This window comes from Anarrhichthys ocellatus, unplaced genomic scaffold (assembly GCF_004355925.1).
Source record: "Anarrhichthys ocellatus isolate YVR2014 unplaced genomic scaffold, GSC_Weel_1.0 scaffold23, whole genome shotgun sequence".
Lineage (NCBI taxonomy): Eukaryota > Metazoa > Chordata > Actinopteri > Perciformes > Anarhichadidae > Anarrhichthys > Anarrhichthys ocellatus.
In genome coordinates, this window is record NW_022280053.1 from 1,706,315 (window position 1) to 1,719,150 (window position 12,836).

General features: G+C 44.1%; 1 protein-coding gene across 2 annotated transcripts in view; it reads left to right on the forward strand.

Moving 5' to 3' along the window:
* The window catches only part of olfm1b (olfactomedin 1b), a 17,647-nt gene extending 5,995 nt beyond the window's left edge, over window positions 1-11,652 (forward strand). For both annotated transcript variants that reach the window (XM_031860135.1, XM_031860134.1), the window contains exons 2-6: window positions 1,072-1,221; window positions 1,935-2,090; window positions 4,147-4,366; window positions 7,719-7,825; window positions 9,299-11,652. In XM_031860135.1, the coding sequence (XP_031715995.1) occupies window positions 1,072-1,221; window positions 1,935-2,090; window positions 4,147-4,366; window positions 7,719-7,825; window positions 9,299-9,973 (1,308 nt within the window). In that variant the 3' untranslated portion in view covers window positions 9,974-11,652. The remainder of the gene's footprint in view (window positions 1-1,071; window positions 1,222-1,934; window positions 2,091-4,146; window positions 4,367-7,718; window positions 7,826-9,298) is intronic.
* The last annotated feature ends 1,184 nt before the right edge of the window (window positions 11,653-12,836 follow it).

Consider the following 12,836-nt stretch of genomic DNA (forward strand, 5'->3'; position numbering starts at 1 on the left):
TTCGCTGCCTCCGCGTCCCTGGCGCGCCGTCCTCATTTTTCCTTCCCCAGCCTGTGTGAATGAGAGAGACGTTCAAAAGCCACGAGTCTGTTATAGAGTCAAGATCAAGCGTCTCTTTGTTTCTCTGTCAGGCTCCTGGCAGATTGTGAGCTGCCCCTGTGCCGGGGTGATAATGTGAGCGCTCTCTGTCAAGTGGAGGTTTGCACTGACATTTAGAACAGCGGATGTTGAAATGGATATTTAAAAAAAAAAGCAGTGAACTGATAGTTACTCAGTTATCCTGAACGTGCCATGTTTGCTTCATGATTATGAGAAGATTCAAGCATTTTTTTTTGTGACTTATGAGATTTTATTTTCATTTGTCAGTGGCCGGTGGAAGAGGACGGACTGAGTAGTCAGCCTACAGATGTACACTGAGATGCCAAGGCAGTTGCTTGATAGTGATTTTCTTTGTCTTGTCAGCACATCCTTCGGTAGAAAGCAGTGCGGCTGAGCCGCTGTCGTTGCTCCTTTTTGGATTTTGTGAAGTCACTCGTTCTTTCTAATTGACTCAATCAGCAGATCTGTCCTGTGATTGTTATCACTGATGCAGTGATGAACATCTTTTTAAAAGTCACTCACTCTGTCTTATCTGATCAGCAGGTTACTCTTTATCTCTCAGGAGAACAAAAAGAACCCCTCTTTCTGACGTTGTACACGTTACACTTCACACTTTCACACACCCAGCCCACTGAAAAATAGGAGTAGCTCCAGCTGGCTTGATTGGCTGCATCGTCCCTTTGTGTGGATTTACACACTCTCTGATGGTGCAAAACGGGTGGAGCCAGGTTGTTTGTGGTGTCCTGGTGGAGATGAATGCAATGCGGCTTTAGCGTCCCACAGGCACAATGCCCTTAATGGGCAAATAGCATCAAAGTGACCTTTGTAATTTCATAGAGGAATGCCAGGATGTGTTTTTATGGTACCCGTTTGTCTTTTCCGGCTTTAGTTTGAGCCGTTTGTTCTTTTATCTGCTCCAGCATCGCTGCTCAACTGCCCATCTCTTCTTTTTATCCACTCTTTCACCCTCAGGTGTTGCCAGCGAACCCGGAGGAATCGTGGCAGGTGTACAGTTCAGCCCAGGATAGTGAGGGAAGGTGTGTCTGCACTGTGGTGGCGCCCCAGCAGTCCATGTGTTCACGGGATGCCCGCACCAAACAACTGAGGCAGCTGCTAGAGAAGGTAATCACCGCTTAACTCCTCACCAACTCATGAGCATAGCAATCAAAGTCGTGCAATACCCAGAGTGACCCCTCTTTACTCCTTGAAACTACAGTACAAATACACACACACACACATATAGGCTTACCCATGACTGTGGTCTGCCCGTTGGACAAGAATAGGAATCTAATGAGCTCCCTGGAAACCAAACATGCATCATGGGAGGCAGCTACACACCCGTGAGTTTCTATTCTACTGCACACAACCAAAGCAACACATCTAATGAGGCAACCCGGCCCAATACACACAGACTGGTGGTGGTTTCCTATTTACATAAAAAGAACATTTAAGCACATTTCTGAAAAAAAAAGAAATGGAGTTGATCCCCACTTAATGCAGCGGATCCACACAAAAAAATACAGACATCAACAGATATTTCATGAATAAACAGAAGATGTGCCAGGTTTCTGGAGTTTCTAGACTCCAACAGTTTTGGAGAAACCAAATGTTTTAACAGTATGCATTCCACACTTCCACCATGTGTCTGAGGCCCCTGACTAGTTGGCCTGATGTCAGAGTTTGTGAGTCACTGCGAGAAGAAAGCCAAGCCAAAACAACATATTGACAGTCTGTTGCGTTTTCCCTGCATCTCATACTCATTGCTCCAATTAGCCTGTAATAAAATAGAGATTTGATTTCATGACTCGGTCCAATGTGTCCATGTGGCACCTCAGGTCCAGAACATGACCCAGTCCATCCAGGTCCTGGACCAGCGAACCCAGAGGGACCTGCAGTATGTGGAGAAGATGGAGGGCCAGCTCCGTGGTCTGGAATCCAAGTTCAGGCAGGTGGAGGAGAACCACAAGCAGAACATCGCCAAGCAATACAAGGTACGGAGCCGGATCTCCAGCCATTGACCCAACCGCCATTCTGTCATACCTGCTCTGTAGCCCATTGTGCACAGCCTTACCCATTTTGTGTCTCCGTGTTCCCACTGTGGAGATGCTAAATTGACTCAACCACCATACCACATACTGAGAAATCCATAATGCATGCATAATCATAGAGGTTCAATAGTTGGATACATAAACTCAGCTGCAAGAATTCATGTCCTTATTTCACTCCAACTCACTTTATCAAACCATGTGATGGAATCCTAAATCAACTTGGACATTAGGAGATTTACGTTTCTCACACACTTTTTCTTAAAGGGACAGTGTGTGAAAACGGAATATGATATTTATAAGTATGTAGTATTAGTAGTATAATCACCTGAAAATAAGAATTGCTGTGCTTTCGTTACCTTAGAATGAACCGTGGATGGGAGAACTTTCAGTTGGTTGCAGGTAGGGTGGGGTATCCCTTAAAATGTTTCGAAACTAGTGCTGATATGCCTTGTATTTCTTTTTCATCCAATAAGGACCGCTAATAACTTAACTTTATTAACTCTCAGTTCAAGGAGTAACTATAAGATAATGAAAAGTAACTGTCACAGCATCTTAAAGCAAAAAGTAACATTAGCAAATTACTTGGTTTATCCGACCAACAGTCCCAAGATGGAGAAAAGCAGCACGTCTCCACCATTGAGGAGCTGCAATTGAGGAATCTGGGCATTTTCCTTCGAAAAATGACTTTTAACGATCAACCAATTTTCAAAAGAGTTGACAATTATCTTGCTGCCGCCTGACTAATTACATAATCGACCAATCGTTTCAGCTCTCCGTTTAACGAAAGAAGTTCTCAAGTGCTAAACGTCGTCTAAACACAAGCGGCCATGCAGGAACTTTCAAAATCAAAGAATAAACAAGACACATTCGATGCCAATTTAAAAAAAATTAAAAGTTTGTTTCATTCTCTGCCACAAACATCTTTCAGCTGGTACCATGAAAGCATTGAGGTTCAATACCCAGCCCTCTCTCTCACACAAATGCATTGTTTCACTTGTATCCCTACCTGTACTATCTCACCTGCACCAATACACGTGTGTGTGTGTGTGTGTGTGATCACCGCTGCATGCTCAGAACACCTCATGCCACCAACACATTCAGTGCATGTGTGCAATTTTCTGTAACATGTCTTAAGTGCATATACTAAGTGCGTGTGCGTTTGTTTGTGTGTCTTGTCAGCTAGGTTAGCAAGCTCAAGCCCCTGTCAACAGTTTGTCATTTTCTTGCTTGCAGGGCTAACTTTAAGACATGTAAAGAGAGCCACAGGGAAGAAGAGGCAGGTCAATTCCAGATTCCCCTGAACTGGGCCACAGTACTGAGAGCATTTGGGCGTCAAACAGTTAATTTACCTTTAGCACCATTAAGACTAAGAAACCCCAGCCTTCTCCCAAACCAACCCACCACTGATCTCTTCCTGCATGTTACTGCTGTCAAAGTTTTCCATTTAAAAGCTTTCTTTTTCAAACCTAGATACATTTATTATTATTATTATTATTATTAACAATTGCTGTTATTCATTCTATTTTTCTTTTGGCTTTTGTCTATGCATATTTGGTTACTCAACAAATCTATACGTAAAACTATAGACGTAAAATTCGAGTCACTTTGTTGTGTGTGACATGTAAAAGCATGTAACCCTTAATACGATGTTGCATTTTAAACGATGATGACCAATAAAGAGCTTTCCCAATTGTTGTCGGTGTACCGAGGGCTTGCTTTTTAACGGCTGGTCACTGCCGGGGACGGAGCCACCTGCTCTGCTCGTCCAGCGGGCGGAGCATGTTACCTGGGTTTGTTTGCTCAGACACACACCTGCACAGACAAAAAAAAACAAAACACAGCTGCTCACACACAAACACTGAACACAGACACAAACAGGGGTCAGTGAAGAGGCAGGATAGAGGTAGAGTAGTCAGGTTCAGACAGGTGTTATTTATTTATTTTTCTTTCTCCTTTTGTCACGCATGACACTCAACCGAGCTTATTCTAATCCTTTCAGGCCATAAAAGCGAAAATGGAGGAGCTTAGACCGTTGATACCAGTGTTGGAGGAGTACAAAGCCGATGCCAAATTGGTATTGCAGTTTAAGGAGGAGGTCCAGAATCTGACGTCAGTTCTAAACGAACTTCAGGAGGAGATGGGGGCCTATGACTACGAGGAGCTCCACAGCAGAGTGTCAAATCTTGAGGAGAGACTCCGAGCATGCATGCAAAAATTAGGTAGGCGCAGAAAGTTGTTGGCACACACTTTGCTTCAAAACATGTGCATGCACAAACACACCCCTGTTGGTACTGACATGTAGTATGTTGTGATTTAGCCAGAAAGATTTCCTCAGGCATATACACACGATTCAGAACATCACAGGGACATTATGTGTGGCTGAAATGCTCAAGCACTCACATGCATATTACACACCACTCACAACACAATCGCCAGTTACCCTTTGTGGTTGTATTTCACAGTGCTCGCCCTCTGACAGACTATGCCATCGATATATACTCTCACATTTTCAAAGTCTATTACAGGGCTTCACCTGTACTCATAGAACTGGAATTACATCCAGGTAACGTCTATATCATCTGTGTTTCTTCCTTCAAAGACACCAATGGTCGGTTGTCAGAAAATCAATTCAAGACATTATCAATCAAAACAAAACCATCTTCTCTGCTGCTTTTCTGTTTTTCTGTTACTGTAAATATTATGAATATTTGGGGATTCTTTACTGTTTATTGGACAAAACAGACTTACAGACGGCACACTGGGAACACTATTTTTTTTCATTGTTTTACAACATTTTATAGAATAAATCAATAATTGATAGATGAATTGATAATGCAAATATCTTAAATGGCATCAGTCCTGACGGCCCACCCTTTTAACTTTATTTGTGTGGACAATTGCGCAACTTACATTGTAATACATTACAACGGAATTTGCGAACCTGCATGAATCTATGGTAGCATCCAAAAACATGGCCTCCGGTGATGAAAGAGATGGCCTGTTTAAATACACGATTAGGTGTTTCACAGGAGTACACACACACAAACGCACACCGACGAGGAAGAGAGCTGCACACAGGAAGTTTCTATCGCAGTCTTATCTTTGGTTTTAGCCCCGTCTCAGGCTCTTCACACCTCTGTCACAGCCCACAGTGCTAATAGATGCACACCCACACTTCAGTGACTAAGATAAATTGCAAGAGCAGAGACACTTACACGCAGCACATCACGGGTATATTGTGTCCCTGTTCAAAATATTCACAGTGCAAGATGATAGAAAGGAAGTGGGAAAATACTTTAGGTTACAAAGACTACTGTTCATTTTGGACAGCTGGTCGAGACACGGAGATTTTAATTGAATTGAATACGTAGAGTACAAGAAGCAGACGCCTAATCTCAGCCCCCCCCAGTTACCGTTTCAGTCACTATCTCTCTTCACCTATCCACACACAGTTGTTTTAGTTTGTTTTTTTACTGGCCACATCTGCTGTCACTACCCACCGGACTGGAGCAAGAGTCTTGTCCGTGTTTCTGCTCTCAGTTCGTTGCACATGCCGTTGCTCACATGACTGCCAAAGATAGGAGAGCGGGTAACTGCGGAGTGTGTGTGTGTGTGTGTGTGTGTGTGTGTGTGTGATCAGACGAGATAAGGGCGAGTTCACCCAGCGAGGGACTGGCTTGGGCAGAACAGAGGGTGGCTCTTCCTTTCATCTTCACACGATTGCATAGGCACTCATGCATAGTGCACACAAATACACTCCGCTGCACTCTCGTTATTGAGATTAAACTGGCAAAGGTCGCAAGACCAATTTGCATCTGCAGATTAACAGGAGGAGGGTGGGGGCAAAAAAAAATGAAGGTAAAGAAGGCCGGAGAAATTTGAGCATTGAATAATAGATACAGCGACAGGAGCAATTGATAGGAGGTGGTGAGGGGGAAGGAGAAAGAGTGATAAAGTGAAGGCGAGCTGGGAAAGTGAAAGAGAGTAACTAGGGTCCCTGCAGAGCTGTCCTTCAAGCTGTTTTGTGCTGCAGAGACTAACAGACCGGCGGCTGCAGGGACACAATGGCCATCGATCAAGAGGACATGCCAGCTTGCTGGGCAATAATCAAATAAATAAATCACCCTGTGCCGTGCCCCAGAAACGCAGAGGCACAGAGAGCTTGAGGCAAATCCAGTCCCGTCACACCCAAAACACTGATGAATGGAGCAGGAAAGTCATACCAGCACATAAAGCAACTCAGCTACCTGCTTTGCAGCCATTGTTTTCACCCTCCATTTCCTCTGGAGAGAATACAATTACAAGGCATAATGTATAGCCACGTTCACCTGCCACAGAATCAATGTTTTGCTCTTTACGAACAATCTCAACGTATCTATTTTTGATTCGCTCTCCCTCATCTGTATAATGCAGTGATTGGTTTACTTTACTGACTGTTGTTCCTTTGTAATTGCTGAGGTCTGGGAACATGGAGACATCGCTACAAAGAAGTCACACAAGTGGTCAGAGAAAACTATTTCTCTGTGACATTAAACATTCACAACTAAATATGCTAACAGAGAAATACAGAAATCTCTTGTGTGAAATAACCATAAGTGTTCTACATTCTAAAGATAGAGGGCATGATGAGGGAAAATAATTAAATAAGTCAATGGCCAATGTGCTACTGCGGTCTCTAATCCCACTGAGGGTTACGTAAGGGACTCAAACCCCCCACTGGAAATAGTAGATGCTGCTCATGTGACCATGTGTTCGTCTCTCAGCACCGCCGCTGAGGTGTGATGCCCACACATAATCACAGGCAACACACATGCCGCACATAAAGACACACCGAAACTCATTACACACAATTTTCATTGTATAAGGGAAATGAATTTGACCCGATTCGAGAGTGAGAGAGAGCGACTTCAAAGCAAAATGATCAAGAACAACAGAGATGCTATGACGAAAGAGGGATGATGAGTATAACAATAAGGAGTTAATGGATGCGATGCTTCACAGCGGAAGATGCTAATGAAAACCTAAAGTGAGCCGCCGTCGCAGTCCCACTCTTTAAATTAGCATATCAGAGCGACTCATTCACGGGCTCAAATGAACTCGTCTCATTGACTTTTGTCTTGAAAAAACGCCTATTTGATAACCAATGGATGTGCTGCAGCGGTGTTCTGAGGTGCTCTCAGTGAGGTGGGGACACAGAACCCAGTGTTAGTTTTGTCAAATTCCCATTAACACCTTAATCAACACTAATTAACACGGCAGCAGCTCACGAGCAGCACACTGGAGCAGAACACACAGTGGCTCTCCCTCTTCCCACTCACTTTCTCACACATCCACACACAGAGATTAAAAGAGGCATCAGCATGTGTGAAACGAATAATAAGCAACTCGTGTGCGGCGCGACACGCAAAGGGAAAAGCCTCAAGCTGGACGTCGACTCACTCAATCTCCAGGCGAACTCGTTTTGGATATAAAGTAGATGAAAGGGAATCCCTTGAAATAGATTTTGAATTGGTCTAAATATCCGAATGGGTGTCGCTCTAGATGTTCCCCTCTCACCTCTTTCCTTTGCAGCATGTGGCAAGCTGACGGGCATCAGTGAGCCCATCACCATCAAGACGTCTGGATCCAGGTTCGGCTCCTGGATGACTGACCCCCTGGCACCTGAAGGAGATACGCGGGTATGTACGGCTGCACCCGGGCACGGATAGGAAACGAACATACCAGTGTTTTGGAGCTGGAATTATTAGTTGATCGACAGAAATGTGATCTGCATCAATTTTGATCGGCTGGTTTCACCTTCTCAAAGGTTGTGATAGAAATATCATTATCAACACAGGCAATTTGCAGTACCGCAATATTTGACACGCACTGATTGAGAATATTAACACAACCACACTGTCTGTAAACATTTAATGCTGAATGGACAAGTCCCTGGAGCTCTACAAGTCAAACAGTGATAGATACAGACTCTAAAGTAAGAGTTGGCCTTGATCACAGGTGAAGCTCAACTCTCGCTGTGAAATTTAATAAGCGGTTAATTGGTCACTGTCTTTTTATCAGCAGATCAAATCTGATTTCCCTCTGATTGTGGTTTCTGTTGGCTCAATAACTTTTTACTACTAAAACATAATAAAGTGAAATGCCAGGGATGAATCTATAGGGTCTTAACAGGAAGCTGCCCGGCGGACAGGGAAGGGAGGTAGCTTGAAATAAAGAATGTTTATTTGTCGGCTACGTGCTCTTTGTGCACCAGCTTCATAAGAGACAGAACTCCCTACGTCACATGGGAGGAAAGGGGATACAAATCGGCAGCATACGGTACAGTAGCTGTCGAAAGTTGCAGTTTGCCTCCTGCAGGCTAATTGTCATGAAAACACAGGCTGTATTTTAAAATATTCCAGCAGCAAGGGTGGAATTTACTGCTGACTGAGATTATATCAGCATACTGTAAAAGGCAACTTTTTTTTTGGAGAAACTAATACGTTTAGAAGTGAACACATGAAAATGTGCTGCGGTATCAAAGTCCGGGAAAAGGAGACTGAACGAAATTGACGGGAGCAGACAGTTCTGAGACATTTCTTTTCATCTCTTTGTCTCCGTACTTCCATTCCATTTTTTTTTTCTGGGCCCTTGGGGACCTACTTCCTTGATATGAATCATTCATTAAGTAAATCGCAGCAGCTCATGAAAGCAGGTAGGGGGAAGTGCTTCAGGTATCTCGGTCCCTCTGAGACAAAGGAAGTGTTTGAGTCACTAGTTCCGGAGTAAGAGCTCTCTGCCCACCATCCCAGGGGGGGACCAGTACCAGGAAGCCGGGTGGAAGCAGCTGAGACAGGCCTTTAATCTGGAATGATGGGCGTTACCCCTGCGGGGCTCAGCTGACGCCCCCCCTGCGGCTGTCACGCTGACTGTTTGCATTCGGAAGCTGCTGGATCTGAGCTTCGGTCTGCCCCTTAAGGAAGTCTCAGCACTGCATAAATTGGGATGCATGTTGAGTGGCGGGATTTGTTTTATTGTGTGTGATCTGCATTAAAGATCCAGGTGTTCTCGGCACACTGACGATGATAGGGGACAGGGGTTGTTTTTCTAGCTCTGAGGTGCTGCTGTGTTTGATGCGGATTCTTCTTTATTCCTCTTGTCATGATGTTTAGGTCTGGTACATGGATGGTTACCACAACAACCGCTTCGTGCGAGAGTACAAGTCGATGCAGGACTTTATGACGTCGGACAACTTCACGTCCCACCGGCTGCCCCACCCGTGGTCGGGGACGGGTCAGGTGGTCTACAACGGCTCCATCTTCTTCAACAAATTCCAGAGCCACGTCATCATCAAGTTCGACTTCCGCACCTCCTCCATAAGCAAGTCCCGGCAGCTCGACTACGCCGGCTTCAACAACGCGTATCACTACGCCTGGGGCGGCCACTCCGACATTGACCTGATGGTGGATGAGGGAGGCCTGTGGGCCGTCTACGCCACCAACCAGAACGCCGGCAACATCGTCCTCAGCAAGCTGAACCCCAGCACCCTGCAGATCCTCAAGAGCTGGACCACCAACCACCCAAAAAGGAGTGCCGGCGAGTCTTTTATGATCTGCGGCACGCTCTACGTCACCAACGGATACTCGGGAGGCACCAAGGTGTACTACGCCTACTCCACCAACTCCTCTACTTACGAGTACATCGACATTGCCTTCCAGAATAAGTACTCGCATATCTCCATGCTGGACTACAACCCGCGTGACCGAGCCCTCTATGCCTGGAACAATGGCCACCAGGTCCTCTACAATGTCACGCTGTTCCACGTTATCCGCTCAGAAGAACTGTAACCGTGGAAAAATGGATTACATACATAAATACATATTGTCTGTGTAGAGATCTCCCTATATACAAAAATATATCTGCGAAAGAAAAAGTCTACGGCGAGACCATTCCATTTATAATATCAAATAACTTTTACTGAGAGACTGCATCAACACAATGGATGCAAAATGGATTGAGTGTGAATATACACGACACTGAAAAAAAACAAATCTAAAATTGAAGGGTTTCATTCCAAAATGTGATATATTTGTTACAGGAAAAAAAAAAGCTTTATCAGTTCATATCACAGTATCACAGATGATTGTTAATAAAACAGAACTGTTTGTATATAAAAGGTCTTAATATAACTTGTAATAGTTACCCATAGTAGACTTTATTTTAATAGCGGCCATCATTTAGTCAGAGGTATTTTAACTTTGGAATGAAACTCTTTAATTATTTGACACATAGAAAATGATTGTAACAGTAGACTAATATATCAGATTTAAAAAGAATAAGATCAGATGCCAAAAAAAAAATAAAAAAATCATCACGCCTTTTTTATATGATGGAATATCAACCTAAGCTCATTCCTGTGGCTCCGGTTCTTCTGTAGAACGCCTCCCAGCAGAACTTTCCTTTTTGGTCAACGGGGGTCCTCCAAACAAAGACTGTTGGTAATAAACTGTTGGACCCCCGGGTCCCACGGACAGACAGAACAGTGGGAGGTCATTCTGCTCAGAAGACTTGATAGCCTAATGGGTGCAGTCTGTCATTTTGTTTTGATCAAGAACAGTAGCAAATCAAAGTCTGTATAGAGAAACAACAATAACAACATCCACTAAAAGACCTGAAGGCACTGACTGTTGACAGCGCTGTTGTTTGAGATGCTTTTCCCGTGTTAGTGACTATGTGTGAACAAGGCTTTCTTTGCATGAGTGTTTTCTATCACTCCGGTCTGCTCTTCTGAATGTCTTTTGCTGTATGATACTATAAAAAAAAGGAGGGCGGGAGGGAGGGAGGGAGGGGGAACAAGGTAGAATACCTTTGGGATTTGAGGATTTGTAAAGATATTTACTTTTTCTCCCCCCCCCCTGCTTCTTTCTATTTGGTTCTTGTTTTGTTTATTTTCCTTCTTTGCAATCATTTTACTTTTCAAATGTTCTTGTATCACTGTAACTGTTGGCACCGGGTTTGCCTCTCTGTATTTGTTTATTTGGACTGCGTGGGATGAATCTATCCAGCTCACATCTCTCTGAAGAAAAAAAAAAAGAAATAACAGAATGTATTGAGTATTGTATCCTGGGAACCTGGTCCTCCTATCTTCAATTCACATCATGCGCCTGTAGGGAGAGGGTTTTTTTATTGAGGATAATCCTGTCTCATGTCGTGTCTCCCTCCCCCCCACACACACTGCTAGTGAAGGATAATGCTGTTTAAATGTATACCCTTGCAGAGGACAAAAGCTTTTCACCCTTTTTGCGCTTTGCTGGACATGTGTTGTATCTGAGATGAGATAGTTAATGATTCGTGTCAATAAACCAGAGAAATCTGACGCTCGGATTGTTGCCTTAAAAACAGCTGCAGGCTGCCATGTGACAGCACACCGAGCGCATGGCTGTCCATGTCACTTTTACATCAAAACTAATGCGCTTACTTCCTGCCTTTTGGGTGAACTCCTTCATTAAAATTGCACAGTGAGGTCTCCCCGTTCCATTGTTGAGTTGTGGGAAAGGATGAAGCATTTACAGGCCGTGTCACATTCTCAGGAGTCTGAAAGCGAGGTTGTGTATCTTTTGAATGAAGACAATAACACATTCTCCCTCTAGCAAATGAGAAGTTGAATTCATAAAACAATAAACCGCACTGTTGCTCACTTCACTGCACTCAGGGGTTTTGCTGCTCCAGCCTTACTTGACCAGTAGCTCATAGTGGATAATGTTTGCTTGATGGTCACTTGGGCCAAAGTGCCGGCTGTTCATTAGAAATCAAATAGGCTTTAAGGTATTACCAATACATAGATCATCTGACCTCGTACAGTTTTGGAGCTATTAGTTTGTTTTTTTATTGCTATTGGCTTCTGATAACACTAGATATTAGATACCTCTCGGTTGTATTGGTGGTCTAACAGTGTTATAACTGGAAAACACCCTATTTGGGTTTCCCTCGATTGACATTTCTTTTGTGTTGTCTATTTATTGAGGCAAAACTGTCCACTTTTTGTTCATGCAACAATTTTCTCCCTGTCTTTGTTCTCCACTCAATTTCACTTTTACCCCCACCACCGCCATTCCCCCCCCTCCTTTATCATCAAGCCAGTCTTATTTTCCCGCTCTTTGTTGCTCCCACTCCCCCACTGCCTCTTAGCCCTCTGATGTTTCAATCGATGAATAAATGATTGCTTCTATTTTCACTCCCAGTGCTTGGCCAACACGAGCTGCTTTGCTCCCCAGAAAGAATTGAGAGATAGGATTTTGGGAGACACACACACAGAGTAACATGCTCGGCAGAAGGTCTCGCAGCGTACGACACTGATGAGCTGTCAGTCAGGAGCTGAATATAGCTTTAAGCTGTGATTGGCACATCAAGACACTTGACAGCACTCCCTCCAGTCCCAGTCCCCCCACGCCCCCACACATGCATATGCCTATGAACCTGACAGTTGCATTTCATTTCATCATTTTGAACGTCGGCAGCTTCTTTTTCATTTCCGCACCACTGTCTTGTTTACTGCAGACTTAAATAAGTGCACTAAGCTCGTTATCTGGTGTATACTAGTGGTGTATGCCCTCTAAATGCCATGACTACTACAGCAGCACTTCTGGGAGTACAGGACGGACACAGTGAGAGGGTTGACCTTGTTTTGGCCAGCTGTAAGGTTCATCATTC